General features: G+C 36.8%; 1 protein-coding gene across 1 annotated transcript; it reads right to left on the minus strand.

Annotated features, from left to right (window-relative positions):
• Positions 1-6043: 6043 nt before the first annotated feature.
• On the minus strand, positions 6044-10984 carry LOC121378043 (neurogenic differentiation factor 2-like). The gene is made up of 2 exons (XM_041506140.1): positions 10453-10984; positions 6044-6168 (listed from the first exon to the last, which is right to left on the minus strand). The coding sequence occupies exons 1-2, from the start codon at positions 10982-10984 to the stop codon at positions 6044-6046; spliced, it is 657 nt and encodes a 218-aa protein (XP_041362074.1).
• Between the last annotated feature and the right edge of the window lie 9284 nt (positions 10985-20268).

A 20268-nucleotide genomic window follows, 5' to 3' on the forward strand; every position in this document is an offset into this window, starting at 1 on the left:
AGGCCGGTAGATGTGTTACAGTTGTAGATGAACTAAACCTAGTGTCCATTTTTATGGGTTGAAACTAGGGTATGCATGGGCGGATCCAAGGGGGGGGGGGGGGGACCAGGGGGACGCGTCCCCCCAAAAAATTGTTCAAGTGCCCTCAAAATGTCCAAGTGCCCTTTTTATTTGTAGATTTTTTTTTTTTTTAAGTAAACAATAATTATATTGTAGATAAATGAAATCAAGATTTTCGTGTACATGCGCAAGCTTGCAGATATGTGTCTGTGTTATTGAGTCTCAATGGGGCCCCATTGAGGTTCTAACGCGAGTGACGCCAATTTACTTCATTATTGCTAGTATATTATGACGTAGAACTGTAGGAATTCATATTAATTGTAAATATCAAAACTTGTAGTAAGGTGCCCTTTTGACGAGTCAATGTGCCCTTCTTTTTTGGTCCCCCCCCCTAAAAATATTTCCTGGATCCGCCCATGGTATGTGACTTTAAAAGTTCTCTGTGTTCAATGATCTATCTCGGTTTGCAATACATATAATTGTTCGTGATTATACAAGTATTTCCAATAGTATGACGTTTCTGTGTGTCTTGTTTGTAACATATGTAACATGTTGTGCAACCAGTTCCGTATGTGGAGTGTTTATATGCAATAAAGTTTTATCTTTTATCTTACTTAAATAAAAGTAAACATTTTACTTAAACCTGTTATTGATTCCTTTCTTTCTTTCTTTCGTGTATCGGCGAGACGTAGCCCACTGGTAAAACGCTCGCTTGATGCGCGGTCAGTCTAGGATCGATCTCCGTCTGTGGGCCACGACTGGCATATCAAAGGCCGTGGTATATACTACCCTGTCTGTGGGATGGTGCATATAACAGATCTCTTGCTGCTAATCGAAAAGAGCAGCCCATGAAATGGCGACAGCGGGTTTCCTCTCTCAATATCTGTGTGGTCCTTAACCATATGTCTTACGCCATATAACCGTAAATAAAATGTGTTGAGTGCGTCGTTAAATAAAACATTTCTTTCTTTCGTGTATGGGCGGGACGTAGCCCAGTGGCAAAACGCTCGCTCGATGCGCGGTCGATCTAGGATCGATCCTCGTCGGTGGGCCTATTGGGTTATTTCTCGCTTTAGCCAGTGCACCACGACTGGTATATCAAAGGCCGTGGTATGTACTATCCTGTCTGTGGGATGGTGTATATGAAAGATCCCTTGCTACTAATGGAAATGTGTAGCGGGTTTCACCTCTATGACATCCAGTAGCCGATGATTAATAAATCAATGTGCTTTAGTCGTGTCGTTAAACAAAACCAGCTTTGTTTTTACTTTGTACAAATATGTAACATGTTTGGCATCCAGTTCCGTATGTGGTTTATATGCAATAAAGTTTATCTTTTATCTTCATGAAATAGAAGTAAACGTTGTTACTTAACCCGTTATAGAGATCTTTCTTTCGTGTAATTAAAAAGATGTCAAAAATGACATGCTACACATTCCGTAATCTTCTAATAGAATTGTAATGACCCCCATAGGGCACGGGCGTGGATTTGTCACTGCGCGCGTGCTCCTTCTTATCATCCATTGTCATTGGACAGACACACGCAGGCGCATTACCAGCGGGGAGTACGCCATGACGTCCACCTCGGTTGGTCAAGCCGACTGACGTCACGAAAACAAAGTGCGACTGGAAATTGACATAACTGAAGTGCATGCTATAGGGGGTGAAATATGGGTTTCGAAAGGATCACCACTCTCAGGGGATAATAAAACAAACCCTACATTTTCATCCCAGCCTGACCTGGGGATAAAGGCCTGCGTCTGTTATTATTTATTGGCAACCGGCCTCGGTGGTGTCGTGGTGAAGCCATCGGACTTAAGGCTGGTAGGTTCTGGGTTCGCCTCCTGGTACCGGCCCCATCTTATTTATTGGCCACCGGCCTCGGTGATGTAGTGGTTATGCCATCAAATTTAAGGCTGGTAGGTACTGGGTTCGCCCCCTGGTACCGGCCCCATCTTATTTATTGGCAACCGGCGTCGGTGGTGTAGTGGTGAAGCCATCGGACATAAGGCTGGTAGGTTCTGGGTTTGCCTCCTTGTACCGGCCTATCTTATTTATTGGCAACCGGCGTCGGTGATGTAGTGGTTAAGCCATCGAATTTAAGGCTGGTAGGTACTGGGTTCGCCTCCTGGTACCGGCCTATCTTATTTATTGGCAACCGGCGTCGGTGGTGTAGTGGTTAAGCCATCGGATTTAAGGCTGGTAGGTACTGGGTTCGCATCCTGGTACCTGCCCCTACCGAGAGCGAGTTTAACGACTCAGTTGGTAGGCGTATGACCACTACATCGATTTCTCTCTCACTAATAATAATTAATTGCCATAGTCTGACACCCAATAGCCGATGTATTTCTCGTGCTGGGGTGTCGTTTAAACATTCATTCATTCATTCATTCATTCATTCATTCATTCATCCATTCACTAACAAATTAACAACCAACCACTAGCCCGCTGTCCTGGACAGACAGGTGTGTTCCCAGGTGTGTTCCCAGAATAGCGTGCTTGAACCTTAATTAGATATAAGCACAAAAATAGTTATAAATGAATAAAATATTTATTGGCCAAAAAACGTTTCTTATTGTCTTTTTTATTTTCTTTGGTTTGTCAACAGTTTAAAAATTGAGCTAGTGAATTTGTCACCATGGCAAGTGAAATTAAATAATCTTATTTTTTTATTATCTAGAACCCCTAATTTATAACGGGCTTAATGACCGATACAGCCGTTATTTTTTTTACGTTGAGATAGGTATGAATAAAAAAAAAATCACCCCCGAACTGTGTGAATCGGCGAAACCGTTCTCATATAAGTTTGCGGATGCTTTTTGTTGTTGTTCATACCCAGATAAACGTAACAGAAATAATAGACAATACTTATAATTAAATTTCAAACATACTTACTAATAACAGCATTAAAAGTTCGTATTTTATTTTAAATTATTGTTTTGTTTAAAACAATAACGCTCAGTAAGACAAATTACCAATATAAAATAATGTCATCAGATATGACGTTCTCAAGAAATGAACAAACTCCCGTTACTACGGCTGAACCAATGGGATGATGTTATATTGTAATGAATGTACTGGAAATTTAATTGTGTGACCATATATACATTATGGTATATATATATATATATATATATATATATATATATATATATTAATAAATCATGGCAAATAATAATAATAATAATAATATCATCATCATCATCATCATCATCATCATCATCATCATCATCATCATCATCATCATCATCATCATCATCATCATACATCTAAGGAATAAATGTTAGATACAATAATTTTAAAAACAATAATGTACTCTAGAACTGTTAAAGGGAATAACATGAGTATCAGAGGCGGATCTAGGGGGGCCCCAGGGGCCCGTGCCCCCCCTCCCTAAATTTTGCGACAGATATAACTTTATTATATATTAATTTTAATTTTTTTTACGATCCCCTCCAAACCTCCCCCAAAGTTCCATTGGCATTCCGCCTCATGTCAATGGGGCCCCCCTAAATGAATTTTCTGGATCCGCCACTGAGTATTAAAGATATTTTCTTGTTTATAATATCAGTCTCTATATAACCAAGGTGTTTGTTGTTGTCCTAATGTTTGTAGTAGCTCGAACCGAATTTTACCATCCGATAATTTCGAACGTACAAAATACAGACATTCGAGACACGAATATGTATTTAATATGAAATTTTATTCGCCAAACAAGACTCAATTAGTCGGGAACATCTTACAATGACTGAAAACTCAAGATAGCCCCTTTAAAGGGACATTCCCGAGTTTGCTGCATTGTAAGATGTTTCCTACTAATAAAATATTTCTACGATCAAACTTACATATTAAATATATTTTATTGTTTAGAACATCGGTGTCTGTATATTCAATGTGTTTCTGGTCATCTTAATATTTGTAAGAAGCCCAAACTGGATTTTGTCTTCAAATAATTTCGTACGTACGAAAAAAATATATTTTAGGAAATAAAATTAAATTTAACCTAGTACAAATATTAGAACGACCAGAAACACGTTTAATACACAGCCACTAATATTTTATGCAAAATAATTACAATCGTTGAAAAGTCTTTGTTAATCGATAACATCTTAAAACTTGCAGCAAACTCAGGAATGTCCCTTTAATATAGGCTCTTTAAAACATCGTGAATAACTTGGCAATTCAGAACATGCATGTATGATGATATTCAGTATTATATAACATTTAGTGAAATATCTTAAAATATCAGTGAAATATAAGTATTATCAGTCACTCAGTGACGATAACACATTTTAGAGTGAAAATTTCACAGTTTCACTCTAAAATGTGTTATCGTCACTGTAGAAAGTGTTATCTTCACTGTAGGAAAGCCGGAACTATTTTGCTGCTGACATTTTAAAAATAAAGGTAAATTGCCGAACGTTTTATTATAAATAGAAACTTTCATGTTGTTTTGTCAAATATGATTTATATCGCATCTCGTGAACTTCACTCGATGAGATATAAATCATATTTGACAAAAAAACAAAACAAAAATACAAAAAAAAACAAACATGAAATATCCTCTATGTATTCATATCAGATGATAATATTTGACTTAAATGCATTTTCCCTCATAATAAAAGTTTTTTTTTGTTTAACGACACCAAAAGAGCACATTGATTTATTAATCATCGGCTATTAGATGTCAGTCATATCATAATTTTGACGTAAAATCCTAGAGAGGAAACCCGCTACATTATACGGGATAGCACATAGCATGGCCTTTGATATACCAGTCGTGGTGCACTGGTTGGAACGAGAAATAGCCCAATGGTTCCACTGTCGGGAATCGATCCAAGGCCGACCGCACAATATGCGGGCGCTTTACCAGTGGCCTACGTCCCGCACCGCAGTGTGTAATAAGCATGATGTTTATAGTCTAAATTTAGCATTTTTCATAATTAATCTCATATTTACATTCACTCCCAGACACCAAGATTTCAAGATTTATTAAACAACACTCACACATATTACAATGTGTAACAAGAGGACAAGTCAAATGTATAATTAACATACATGACACAGTGGAATAAGTATCCATGTTTATATTCAGCATATAATAAAGGGTTGTTTTGTGGGTGGGGTTTTTTGGTGTTGTTTTTTTTGTTTTGTTTTTTGTGTGTTTTTTTAAATTCCACTGCCCTCTTTCCTTTCTCTCCTTTGAATTCCATCTCATTTCTGTCCGATCTGGCAACTCCTCCTATCTTTCAACTTATTTCGCTGTCCACCTCCACATCCCAGTCCTTGTCTCTCCAACCGCGACAGGTGCTCGTCTCCTGTGGCTACCTGTGCCACACACCTGCCATTCCCCATCAGCTTTTAGCTGTGGGCTGAGTCTGACCACTTCGGGGAATATTCAGTAGTTACTTATGGTATTGTTAAGAGGCACGTGTAACCACCTACTATGCACTCCTACTACCGGCGGTCGTTAGTTAGTGCCGTGGGTCAGACCAGCTTTATAATAAAGTTTTGTCACACATTCATAATCTACATGAAACATTTGTATCAAACCTTTGTATTCCAGATAATTATATTTAACATTTCAACTTGTTCCAAAAAGTCGGATGAAATAGACACAAGCACAAATATATTGTATTAAAAATAATAATAATTAAAAACAAAATTCCGTATGGAATGTATATTGTCCTGCAATCAGGTGCTGTAATATCCAAGGCTATTGCCTTCTACAAGTGACGAAAACCATCAACAAATAATTTCAACAATGGCAGTCCTCTTTGTTGGCATGCAAGAAGGATGTATTGTCCAGTAAATGATCTCGGGAGTGGCTGTCCTCCTACAGACGAGACGGAAAATATCAAACACCCATTCGACTCTGCATTGTGCAGCGATACGGTCTTGATCGCGAATAACGATTTTGTCGGTCAGATTCTATGATCAAAGTTTCATTAGAATATACATGTTCGGACGCTGGTTGATTCTGCTAGTGAGGGCAGGTCTCGTTATCTTTAGGGGTTGGTGTTGACTGATTGGGGAAGGACGCTAGAAAGGGTCGACGACGAACTCCAAGACTTTCCCACTTGACCCAGGAGAGACGAGCTGTGAGATCTGTAAATAAATAAATAAATAAATAAATGAAGGATAAAATAAATAAATAATTAAATAAATAAATACATGAATAAATACATGAATAAATAAATAAAATAACAGACGACCTATAAGATTTGTAAATAAATAAATAAATAAATAAAGAAAGAAAGAAAGAAAGAAAAGAAGGAAGGAAGAAACTAACAGACGAGCTGTGAGATCTGTAAATAAATGAATAAATAAATAAATAAGTACATAAATAAATAAATAAATAAATAAATAAATAAATAAATAAATAAATAAACAGAAGAGCTGTGAGATTTGTAAATAAATAAATAAACTGAATGTGGGGGATAGATATACAGACAGATGGTCAGACAAACGAACAGACTGATCGATCTATTGATCAAATGTGAATTAATGCATAATTCAATGAAACAAAGAACTCATAAATGAAAGAACGAACGAACGAACACAGGAACGAATGCATGTACGAATTAAAGAAATAGTGAAGGAATAAATAAATGATAGCAATTAAGATACATAGATATTTTTACGGGGTAAGTAAGCATGCAAACAGATGAACGAATGAACGAAAGTATCAACGGACGAACAGGTGAAAAAACTAATGAACGAACGAACGAGCGAATGAATAAACAAATAAATAGTGGCATGTAAATAAGTAAGTTACTGAGTAACTAAGAAAATAAATGAACTTAGTAAAAGTACCTTATCTTTGAACATGGGATGAAATGTATTACTTAAAAACAATGGAGAAATTTCCATTGTCTTACGATGAAAGATTTCATTATAACTGATTTGCTTCAATAAACATTTCATAATGATTGACTTGTTTTAATACATATTTAATAAATATTCACTTGTTTCAATAAACATTTCATAATTATTTACTCCTTTGAATAAAGACTTTATAATTATTCACTAATTTCAATAAACATTTCATAGTTATTCATTGTCTTATTAAACATGTCATTATTATTGACTTGCTTCAAGAAAGATTTTATAATTATTCATATATTTCAATAATCATTTTATAATCATTCACTCATTTCAATAATAAATATTTTATAATTATTAATTAACATTTCATAGTCATTTATTGTCTTAGAAATCATTTCATTATTATTGATTTACTTCATTAAACATTTTATAATTATTAAAGGGACATTCCCGAGTTTGCTGCAATGTTTTAAGATGTTATGGACTAATAAAATATTTCTACGATTAAACTTACATATTGAATATATTTTCTTGTTTAGAATATTAGTGGCTGTATATTAAACGTGTTTCTGATCGTTCTAATATTTGTACTAGGTTAACTTTCGTTTTATTTCCTAAAATACATTTTTTCGTACGTACGAAATTATTTGAAGACAAAATCCAGTTTGGGCTTCTTACAAATATTAAGACGACCAGAAACACATTTAATATACAGACACTGATATTCTAAACAACAAAATATATTTATCATGTAAGTTTAATCGTAGAATTATTTTATTAGTCGGAAACATCTTACAATGCAGCAAACTCAGGAATGTGCCTTTAACTTATTTCAGAAAACATTTTATTTATAATGATTGACTTGCTTCAATATATTTCGTAAATATTCACTTGTTATAATAAACATTTTATAATTATTCACTTATTTCAATAAACATTTGGTAATTATTCATTGTTCTATTAAACATTTCATTATTATTGACTTCCTTCAATAAACATTTCATAATTATTCATTTTGTAAAACGAACATTTCACAATTATTTATTTGCTTGAATAACCTTTTAATAATGACAGACCTTTTTCGATAAATATTTAATAAATATTCACTTATTTCAATAAACATTTCATAACTATTCACTTGTTTTTATTCTTATGTATGAATTCAAGGACTGACCTATTTTATAATATTTGTTACTATTTATTTATTTATTTATTTATTTATTTATTTATTTATTTATGTACTTATATTTATATATTTGTATATGCTACATTTTTTTAATTAATAGTTAGGTATTTGTCTGTCTGCTTGACTGACTGACTGACTGACTGTCTGTCTGTCTGTCTATCTATCTCTCTATTTATTTATTTATTTATTTATTTATTTATTTATTAATGTCACATGTACTTAATTGTTTCAGTAAATATTAAATAACATTCACTTGCTTGAGGAACATTTCGTAATGATTCACTTATTTCAATAAATTTCAATAAAAAATTCTTAATATTTTCTATCTATATAATTATCTATTTGTTTAATATACCTTAAAATATTTATTTATTTATTTATTTATTTATTTATTGGTGTTGATTTTCTAAAAGATAATTATATATGTAAACTATTATGGACATACTATCTCGTTGCATTTTACATGCATAAACCATTGAATACGATATATAATTGCACTATTTGTGCTTTAGAAATGTGCTATATTTATTGTATAGCTGGTATAAAATAGGAATGCATACATTTTCCTCATAATTTAAAAAGTTCAGAATTGTGTCTTCATTGTGCACGCTATTTTAGGTTATGACAGAGTACACGAAAATCTACATGTACTGACTGAATTAAACTTCGTTATATCTTATAGTATATCATTTAAAAATCTAACCCGTTTGTACAGTATACATATGCATTATATATGCAACAATAAATTATGATTCTATTAAAAAAGCACCGTTTACTAGAACTTGCAGTATATGTTATAGATATTTCACAGTCTTATTTATAAATTGTCTCTTTAACCCATATCTTTGGAATTTGTATATTGATGTTTGACACCCAATAGCCGATGTATTTTTCGTGCTGGGGTGCCGTTAAACATTGATTCATTCATTGATTCATTTATTCATTCGTTCATTCAATACTCATAACCGATATTGAACTAGGTTAAAACAAACTGGTTCCGTACTTATAAAGCTTTTATAAATAGTAGTAAAATAACCCCAAAGAACCCATACAAAAAAAAACAAAAAACAAAACAAAACAACGCCCCTCCCCCCTTGACCAAGCAAACTAACATCGATAGTCTGCCTTTTTGCTAATTTTTAGTATTAATCTGTATTAATTAATTGTTTTACTTAAAAAGAAGAAATATATAACGTTTTGCGTTACGTGATGTGGAATTTATAACGAACGTATTTCTAAAAAAAAAAAAAAAAAACATATTCGGACCATCCAAACACTTTATTCATGTAAAACTGCCACCAACAGGTTGTCTTCGGTATCAGTAGTAAACGTTTATAACGAAAAGAAACCAGTAACCATTTATCTTTAATAATAATAATAACAACAACAACAACAACAACAACAACAACAACAACAACAACAATAATAATAATAATAATAACAATAATAATATACAAAAATTAAACAACAACAACAACAATAATAATAACAATAATAATATACAAAAATTAAAGACACAGTACCACAGGTCAGATCAGGTCATAGTTGTTAACGTGCACAGTCACAACAACAACAACAACAAAAACAACAATAATAATAATAACAATAATAATAACAATAATAATATACACAAATTAAAGACACAGTACGACAGGTCAGATCAGGTCATAGTTGTTAACGTGCACAGTCAGAACAATACCACTGTAAAGGTTTGTATCTATAAGCTGAAACCAGCAACCTGTTATTTTAAAGGGACATTCCTGAGTTTGCTGCATTGTAAGATGTTTCCGACTAATAAAATATTTCTACGACTAAACTTACATATTAAATATATTTTCTTGTTTAGAATATCAGTGGCTGTATATTCAATGTGTTTCTGGTCGCCTTAATATTTGTAAGAAGCCCTAACTGGATTTTGTCTTCAAATAATTTCGTACGTACGAAAAAACCATATTTTAGGAAATAAAATTAAATTTAACCTAGTACAAATATTAGAACGATCAGAAACACGCTTAATATACAGCCACTAATATTTTATGCAGAAAAATATATTTGATATGTAATTACAGTCGTTAAAAAGTCTCTGTTAGTCGATAACAACTTAAAAATTGCAGCAAACTCAGGAATGTCCCTTTAATACAAATTAAAAAAAACCCCAAACAATTAAAGACGCGTAGTAAACGTATACAAGCAACTTAAAACCAGTACACACTTGCCTTTAATATTTCCCCTGACTTAAGGACAGCATACAATATTAAACGTGTATAAGCAACCAAAACCAATGACCCGTTATCTTTAATAATAATAAAAATATTGAATTAAAGACACGGTATCTCAGCAAAAATTCTATCATTATGACAACGTATTACAATACTAACCACTTGTGTTCCATATTGCTTCATTATCGCCCGCGCTTCCTTTCCTCAGACAGGATTCCACGAAATCGAGTGGGTCTGCCCGCGCCATTAGCACATCTCTAAGTAAAGCAATGTAAGCTATAGCGAGCCGTAGGGTGTCGATTTTAGAGAGCCGCTTTTCGTACGGGAACGTGGGCACGTGCAGACGTAACTCCTCAAACGCCGAGTTTATGCTCATCATCCGCTTCCGCTCGCGAATATTGGCGGCAAATCGTTCCACCCTGTACGGCCCGACGACGTCCGAACCGGCGTAACAACAGTCGTGTCTTGGGGGAGAGTCTAGAGGGTAGGAATCCCCGGTTCCGGTGTAATAGCAGTCTTGCCTGGGTTGGTTGGATGGCGCGAAGGCGCAGGAAGGTAGCTCCGTGTCCTGGAGCCGGCACGAAGGGAGATTGTCACTGTAGTCCACGGGGTTTGTCGAACTCATCTCAGCCGGATGGTCGAAGTCGTCTGTTGATAAGTAGGCGTATTCCGTACAAGACTGGAATGTCATTTTGAAAAATTCGTAGTATTATGGTTTTGTTTCTTTGGGTTTTTTTGGTTCTGTTTTTAATTCTTTTAAATATATATTTTCTGATTTAACTTTTTCAAGACTTTAAAAAATTTGTAACTCAAATACCAGTGCCTTAAAGTCAATGTATCAGTTTTCTTCCATTAATATTCTATTGTTTTTTTTTCAATTGTTTTATGTCTTTAAGTTCTATAAATTTTCATCCTTGTTTTCAAAACTTCAATGTGTTGATACATCAATTTCATCCTTGTTCTTTTCTCTTAAAATTCAGATGCTTTTAAGTCCTTTTTTTCCTTTCCTTTTCGTTCTTTTTTTTCTTCCTCAGAATCTGAACGTCTTTAATTTAGTGTTATTTATTTCTCAACTTGTTTTTGTCATCCTTCTTTTTTCTTTCTGAAAATTCCAGTATCCCTAAGTTAATATACTACATTTTCTCCCTGTTCTTTTCTTCCTTCTTTTTTCTTTCTCAGAATTCCAACGTCTTTAAATTAATATCATTTTTAATACTTCATTTTGTCACCCTCTGTTTTTCTTTCTCAAAATTCCAAAGTCCTTTAAATTAATATCAAAAAAAAAAAAGTCTGTCTGAATTTCCAAAACAACAGCACCCTCTTTTACAACAAGCGTTGGAAATCATTTGCAAGAGAAAAATGACCACACTTTCGTTTAACCATTTCGCATAAACAAAGTAGGCGTTTCTGCAGACGCGAATTTGGTTTGGCGATTCTGACATGTCCCCCGATATGACTCTTATATAAAGCTTTTATGATCTTTTAAACGAGAAGTGCAAATCGAAGCAATTATGCGGTTAATTGAGTGCGAGATCGCTTGGTGTGTTCGTACATACAGGGGGCTCGTTCGCCCGTCTCTTGTCAACTGCAACTGTGGATTTTAATTATCCCCATAAAGCCGACCCTTGGCTGTGTCCTAAGAACGTCTTGTTCATCTGTTCAAGTGATGTAAAAGCAGTTATCTTGCGCCCCAAGCTCCCAGAGAAACGAAGAAATGGCATCACCAGTTTCTTGGAACAATGCTTGAAACATTTCCATGCTTAAATCCACTCAGATGATCGGTGGGGTGCTTCGGCCCCGTAGGGTGGGATTCAAGAGGACAGAAGAGTAAACGGATGCTTTCGCTTTGAATTGTCGGTAAACTCCCGCGTGCATGGGCACGTGTCAAAGTTGTCGAGAGTTGCCAGATTACGGTTGACCGAATAGCGTGACAGGGATGAAAAGGATGACGAAACATCGGCGAAATCCGTTCGGAGCAGTTCGGCGGAAAATACGGAAACACGACAGTTTTATTAATAACCGCCAGGGGGCAGAAGTGTGAATGCAAGAATTAGCGATTCTTGATCCAATACTGCTGGTGTGTTGGGGCACACAAATATTATTGTCTTGTCTGTTTCCGTGAAGACAGTATGCTAATTGTTTAATCGCATTGTTTAACTGTTTACATTTTCAGCCTTAGTTCACCATATCTGATAGCATAGCGCTATTTACTAATGCAAAATACAAACATATACACATTTTAATAAATTTACTATTCCGCTTCATCATATCACAACACAATTACTAATGCAAAATACAAACATATACACATTTTAATAAATTTACTATTTCGCTTCATCATATCACAACACCATTACTAATGCAAAATACAAACATATACACATTTTAATAAATTTACTATTCCGCTTCATCATATCATAACACCATTACTAATGCAAAATACAAACATATACACATTTTAATAAATTTACTATTCCGCTTCATCATATCATAACACCATTACTAATGCATAATACAAACATATACACATTTTAATAAATTTACTATCGCGCTTCATCGTATTATGGCATCAGTTACTAATTGAAAACAAACAAAATGTGACCTACAATTTTCATAAACTCCCAATCTCACTATATTGTATTAAAACATCATTTGCTAATGCAAAATAAAAACACAGCTACAGTTTTAATTAAAAAAATTCTATTATCACCGGCTATTGGACGTCAAACATATAGTCATTCTGACAATGCTTTTTTAGAGGAAACCCGCTGTCCCCACATAGGCTTCTCTTTTACGACAGGCAGCAAGGGATCTTTTATTTGCGCTTCCCACAGGCAGGATAGCACAAACCATGGCCTTTGTTGAACCAGTTATGAATCACTGGTCGGTGCAAGTGGTTTACACCTACCCATTGAGTCTTGCGGAGCACTCATACAGGGTTTGGAGTCGGTATCTGGATTAAAAATCCCAAACCTCGACTGGGATCCGAACCCAGTACCTACCAGCCTGTAGACCGATGGCCTAACCACGACGCCACCGAGGCCGGTAGTTTTAATAAATTCACAATCTCGTTTCTCCATACTAATTACCATAAGATATTTTACTAATGGAAAATGGAAACACAATCACAGCTGTAATGAATTAACATTCAAACGTTCTTCTATACACACACCGTTAAAGAGAAAACATACACATCCCCCGCAACCCCTCCGAAAACAAAACAACAAAAAAGCAAAAACAAAACAACATCAACAACAAAAAACAAAACAACAAGAACAAAAAAAACCCACACAAGCAAAACAAACAACAAACAAACACTCCAAACACCGCCCCCCAAAAACAACAAAACACACACACATACCCCCCCCCAAAAAAACCACCAAAAAACACACAAAAAACACACACAAAACACGCAAAAAACCCACTAATAAAACAATATCATTCAAACCCACAGCCAATGTGCACACTTATGTACAATGAAATATCTAGTGTATGCACTATGGCATAAACAACATGTACTACCAATGGGCAACATCCCTCCCGTAGCCGCGAAAATGCTGGGGTGGGGGGGGGGGGGGGGGTGGGGGGTGTAGTATAAATATCTTCATCAGCGTGTTTTGCGGGTTGTCTCTCACTAACCACTAACCACCAACCCACTGTCCTGAACAGAGAGCCCAGACAGCTGAGATGTGTGCCCAGGACAGCGTGCTTAAACCTTTAGTGGATAAGTAAGTACGAAAATACATTTAAAATAGAACCTGACAACTGTTTTATGTGTGATGGGCGAGACGTAGCCCAGTGGTAAAGCGCTCGCTTGATGCGCGGTCGGTATGGGATCGATCTCCGTCAGTGGGCCCATTGGGCTATTTCTCGTTCCAGCCAGTACACTTCGACTGGTACATCAAAGGCCGTGGTATGTGCTATCCTGTCTATGGGATGGAGCATATAAAAGATCATTTGCTGTCAATCGAAAAGAGTAGCCCATGAAGTGGCGACAGCGGGTTTCCTCTCTTAGCATCTGTGTGGTCCTTAATCATATGTCCGTAAATGAAATGTGTTGAGTGTGTCGTTAAATAAAACATTTCCTTCTTCTTCTTGTTTTACGTGACTGCTCAATTGGATGGAGGAGTGGGTGGGTTTTTTTTTTTTTTTTTTTTTTTTTTTTTGTATCGACTAGATCATAACATTTATAAATTGTTTTATATATTCATGGTTTGAGGTTTTAAACTAAACAAGCATTTTGAGAGTACCGGAATTTCCCGTATTTAAGCTTCAAACTATATCAAACACTGGCGTAGCCAGGATTTTATAAAGGTGCAACGGTGTAAATAATACTTATGGTTCCATGGCAACCGTAATCACAAGTGAAACATAGTTCAACATCAGAGGAAGGGGGGCAGTTACTAGTATTAAATCAACTTCCAGTTGAAAAGTCGGTACTAATTCGACTTCCAGTTGAAAAGTCGTTATTAAAAAAAAAAAAAAAAAATATATATATATATATATATATAGGGGACGGGATGTAGCCCAGTGGTAAAGCGCCCGCTTGATTCGCGGTCGGTCTGTCGGTAAGCTCATTTCTCGTTCCAACCAGTGCACCAAAACTGGCATATTAAAGGCCGTTGTATGTGCTATCCAATCTGTGGGATGGTGCATATAAAAGATCCCTTGCTGTATTAGGCTAAATCTCCCTCATGTAAACTCCTCTTTGTTATTTGGCATAATCCTACGGGACACTCAAAATTCCATAGCACCAATTACACTCCGCCTGTCACCAATACTTGGTCTGCTGGTGCTCCCTTGCACTTGCCAGTGCAGGCGTCCTTTCTCTAACCCACCACCTTTGTCCTGTCCTGGACAGAGAGAACCGGCCAAGGCCGGTCCCTGTAACCAGTATAGGCGTGCGCTACAACAGCTTGCTCTGAACGTGCACGTAAAGTCCTTTTAGCCTTTAGCCATTAGGACAAAAGTAGTAGGTTTCCACTGATGACTACGAGTCTGAATTACTAAGAGACGAATTTACGAAGCCTGTTTAAGCCTGTGTAAGACATAAACAGGCTTTGTAAAGCGGGTTTCCTCTCTAAGACTATATGTCGAAATTACCAAATGTTTGACATCCAAAAGCTGCGATGCGCGGTCGGTCTGGGATCTATCCTCATCGGTGGGCCCATTGAAATATTTTTCGTTCCACCCAGTGCACCACGAATGGTTTATCAAAGGCCTTAGTATGTATTATCCTGTCTATGGGATGGTGCATATAAAAGATCCCTTGCTGTCCGTCTTGCTCTCTTATGGTCAGAGTACTCGGCCTAAGTTAAATTCCGCCCCAAATCATCTAAGAAAGTCCGTGGTACGTACTATCCTGTCTGGGAGATTGCGCAAGGAATGTTTTGTGTACGTTTATGTTTGTTTTACTTTGTGTATGTATAAATGTAAGTATATGTTTACACAAGGTGTGACCTTAATTAGTATGTCTGTCTGTCTGTCTGCCAACTACTTTAACATTTCCAGCTGACAAACAATGTTCGCCTGGTCCCAAAACTTCTCCGGAAGTTTCATTTTGAGCGTGGGTTAGGACTATAATTTATTGCAGGGGGCAGAACGGCATTATTACGGATCTTTACAGGGACAGATCCTAGTTTCAACCCGTGAAAATTAACACTATATTTAGTTAATCTACAAACCTGTAACACATTTCGATAAAGTTACAATTGAGTGAAAAATGAGTCTGTGACTTTGAAATAGTGAAATACTCTCTGAAAACAGACTAAAACTCGACTCCATAACTGTTACATCTCAGACGCACGTGCGTTTTTAAAAATATGAGAAATGCATTTTGTGATATTAAAAACACCTGGATGACCAAAAACACTTCGAATGTGTGGAAATTGATAATCTAAACCATAAAATCTAAGTAAAGTATGATTTCAGTTATCAAAAACGGCTCTAATAACTAGGGTGTTTAAAAACTAGGGTGTGTCCCTTTAAATGAATTAATTCACCGCGTTCTGTTGGCTGTTGAGACTGAAACCATATGCTGCTGCTGTTAAGTTGCGTTTTGTTCACTAGGTATGATAAAGGTTGATTTATTAATCATCGCCTATTGGTTGTCAAACATTTGGTAATTTTTGACACATAGTCATAGAGAAAACCTGCTACATTTTGTTTATTATTAACAGTAATCTAATCAGATACTGGTACCTCTGAGGTGGTTCGATCCTACTACGCATGCACGTCAGGCTTATTTAAAGGCACATTCCCGAGTTTGCTGCAATTTTTAAGATGTTATCGACTAACAGAGAGTTTTTAACGATTGTAATTACATATCAAATACATATTTTCTGCATAAATAATTAGTGGCTGTATATTAAACGTGTTTCTGATCGTTCTAATATTTGTACTAGGTTAAATTTCCCTTTATTTCCTTAGACATTTTTGTTTTTCGTACGTACGAAGTTATTTAAAGACAAAATCCAGTTTGGGCTTCTTACAAATATTAAGACGACCAGAAACACATTGAATATACAGACACTGATATTCTAAACAAGAACATATATTTAATATGCAAGTTTAATCGTAGAAATATTTTATTAGTCTGAAATATCTTACAATACAGCAAACTCAGAAATGTCCCTTTAAATGAACTTCGCACTCAAAATAATTTGAGCACTATTTTTGTAAAATACCGTGTTCCCAACTCCGTCCGTATTCCCCCATCCCGCCCCCCCCCTTCCCCCCGCCCATTTGAACTGCATTTTTAAATTACATTTTTTTTTTTAATTCACCATCCACAATATCCAGTACTAAATTGCCCTGAAAACGGGCCTCTAGGCATCTTGATTCCAATATTTTTCTAGGAACATGACCCCGAACCCCTTTACAGAGAGGGGCGGGGCGTAGCCCAGTGGTAAAGCGCCCGCCAGATGCGCGGTCGGTGTGGGATCGATCCCCGTCGGTGGTCCCATTGGGCTCTTTCTCGTTCTAGCCAGTGCACCACGACTGGTATATCAAAGGCCGTGGTATGTGCTACCCTGTCTGTGGGATGGTGCACATAAAATATCCCTTGCTGCTAATCGAAAAGAGTAGCCCATGAAGTGGCGACAGCGGGTTTCCTCTCTCATTATCTGTGTGGTCCCTTAACCATATGTCTGACGCCATATAACCGTAAAATAAAATGTGTTGAGTGCCTCATTAAATAAAATATTTCCTTCCTTCCTTCCGTTTACAGAGTTCGGCTAATTTGTCTTAAGCAAACTCAAATTGCCTTTTTAGAATTTAGAGATCCTCCCCTTTACAAAATCCTGGATCCGCCCTTGATTTATTGACCATTTTGACCCATCTATATACAGTTCCTAATCAGTCTGTAAGAGGCCTGCCATTGTTACAGTGTGCGCCAGAACGGGCACCAAAACCTTTCTGCTTTTGTATGCACCTTTGCCTGCCTGGGGAAAACATACCCAGAAAAGGACAACACCTGCAGTCCAGCTCTTTCTCCCAGGATATTGACTGAAAGGGACAGACCCTAGTTTTTAAACACTACAGCATAGTTTTCACTATTAGAGCCGTTTATGATCACTGAAATCAAACATTACTTATATTTTATTGTTTAGATTATCCATTTCCGTAGAACCGAAGTGTTTCTAGGCATGCTGGTGTGACTAATACCTCAAACTGCGTTTTTCATATTTTTAAAAACGCACGTGCGTCTATGAAGTAACGGTTAAGGAGTCGCCTTTTAGTCTATTTTTAAGTGTATTTCAACGTCACAGACTCTTGTTTCACTCTGTTGTATCAAAATTTGTTACAGGTTTGTAAATTAACCAAACTTAGTGTCCATTTTACGGGTTGAAACTAGGGTCTAGGTGAAAAAATATACCGTAGTGTTTAAAAACTAGGGTTTGTCCCTTTAAACAAACAGACTCACTAAAACTGGCCGGAATAAACCCATTTTACACAAAAAGCACTACTTTTACATGGGCTGGAATTATCACCAAAAAAAAGAGTCTTCAATGTCAACAAGTTACACGTTTACAAACTATATGTTTTCCCCTGTCAACTTCAGTCAAATAGTTGCCACTTCAAAGCAGCTGTCTGCTATGAGATAGTCACAGTCAAACATCAGACTACATGCGCGGATATATTTCCGGATTGTCGACAACCAAATAGGAAGATAACTCTGATCCGAGGTCATATACATAGACTAACATTTCAAGCATGGAGCTGTGAGTATTTTACAGAAAGGCAACACTCCGATAAAATACAAGGCTCGATTCACGAACGTGTGCAATCGTCACGATGTATTCTACTATTGTGTGAGTGGGTTTATATACATATTACAATTCCTTCTCTGTCTCTTCTAACTCTTGTCTTTCTCAACCACTGTATATGTCCCTCTCTCTCTCTCTCTCTCTCTCTCTCTCTCTCTCTCTCTCTCTCTCTCTCTCTCTCTCTCTCTCTCTCTCTCTCTCTCTCTCTCTCTCTCTCTGTGTGTGTGTCTCTCTCTCTTGGCACCGGCCTCGGTGGCGTCGTGGCAGGCCATCGGTCTACAGGCTGGTAGGTACTGGGTTCGGATCCCAGTCGAGGCATGGGATTTTTAATCCAGATACCGACTCCAAACCCTGAGTGAGTGCTCCGCAAGGCTCAATGGGTAGGTGTAAACCACTTGCACCGACCAGTGATCCATAACTGGTTCAACAAAGGCCATGGTTTGTGCTATCCTGCCTGTAGGAAGCGCAAATAAAAGATCCCTTGCTGCTAATCGGAAGAGTAGCCCATGTAGTGGCGACAGCGGGTTTCCTCTTAGAATCTGTGTGGTCCTTAACCATATGTCTGACGCCATATAACCGTAAATAAAATGTGTTGAGTGCGTCGTTAAATAAAACATTTCTTTCTTTCTTTCTTTCTCTCTCTCTTGCTCTGTCTATCTCTAGCGCTCTCTCTCTCTCTAGCGCTCTCTCTCTCTCTCTCTCTCTCTCTCTCTCTCCTCTCTCTCTCTCTCTCTCTCTCTCTCTCGCTCTCTCTCTCTCTCTCTGTCTTGCTGACTATCTGTCTATCTCTCTCTGTCTATTTCATTGCCTGTCTCTATCAATTTGTCTCTCTCTCTCTCTCTCAATATCGGGGCGGGACGTAGCCCAGTGGTAAAGTGTCCGCTCGATGCGCGGTCGGTCTGGGATCGATCCCCGTCGGTGGGCCCATTGGACTATTTCTCGTTCCAGCCAGTGCACCACGACTGGTATATCAAATGCCGTGGTATGTACTACCCTGTCTGTGGGATGGTGCATATAAAATATCCCTTGCTGCTAATCGAAAAGAGTAGCCCATGAAGTGGCGACAGCGGGTTTTCTCTCAGTATCTGTGTGGCTCTTAACCATATGTCTGACGCCATATAACCGTAAATAAAATGTGTTGAGTGCGTCGTTAAATAAAATATTCCCTTCCTTCTCTCTCGCCATCTATTTCTTTGTTTCTCTATCAATTTCTCTCTCACTATCTGTCGGTCTCTTTGTCTTCCTCTCTCACTATCTGTATCTGTCTGTCTGTCTGTCTGTCTGTCTGTCTCTCTCTCTCTCTCTCTCTCTCTCTCTCTCTCTCTCTCTCTCTCTCTCTCTCTCTCTCTCTCTCTCCCCTCTCTTTCTCTCTCTCTCTGTGTGTGTGTTTGTGTGTGTCTATCTTTCCATATCTCTCACCATCTCTCTATTCTTTTCTCTAACGAAGACAAAACTTCTTAATAAAATACATAAGCCGGACACGCCAAATGGTGGTGTGATGCCTTTAGCTTGCCGTCGTAACCACTGTGGCACTGTCGAGGTCATATACTACCAAAGATATCGAAATAAACAAAGAAATCAAGGTGTAAATTGTTTATTTCATTTAAAGTCGGTCAACATAATCAACATGTAACAAAGATCACTGCTCATCTGATATGGTTTTTTGATCTCTTAACAAACAATAGAATTGATTTTAATCACAAACACT

Source organism: Gigantopelta aegis, chromosome 7 (assembly GCF_016097555.1).
Source record: "Gigantopelta aegis isolate Gae_Host chromosome 7, Gae_host_genome, whole genome shotgun sequence".
NCBI lineage: Eukaryota > Metazoa > Mollusca > Gastropoda > Neomphalida > Peltospiridae > Gigantopelta > Gigantopelta aegis.

What these genes read in the sequence shown, in the direction of transcription:
- LOC121378043 (XM_041506140.1), bottom strand. Translation starts at nt 10,984, where the DNA reads ATGACATTCCAGTCTTGTACGGAATACGCCTACTTATCAACAGACGAC. An exon ending in AGCAATATGGAACACAAGTG is followed by an intron (nt 6,169 to 10,452) that starts GTTAGTATTGTA and finishes ATTTATTTACAG; the next exon opens with ATCTCACAGCTCGTCTCTCC.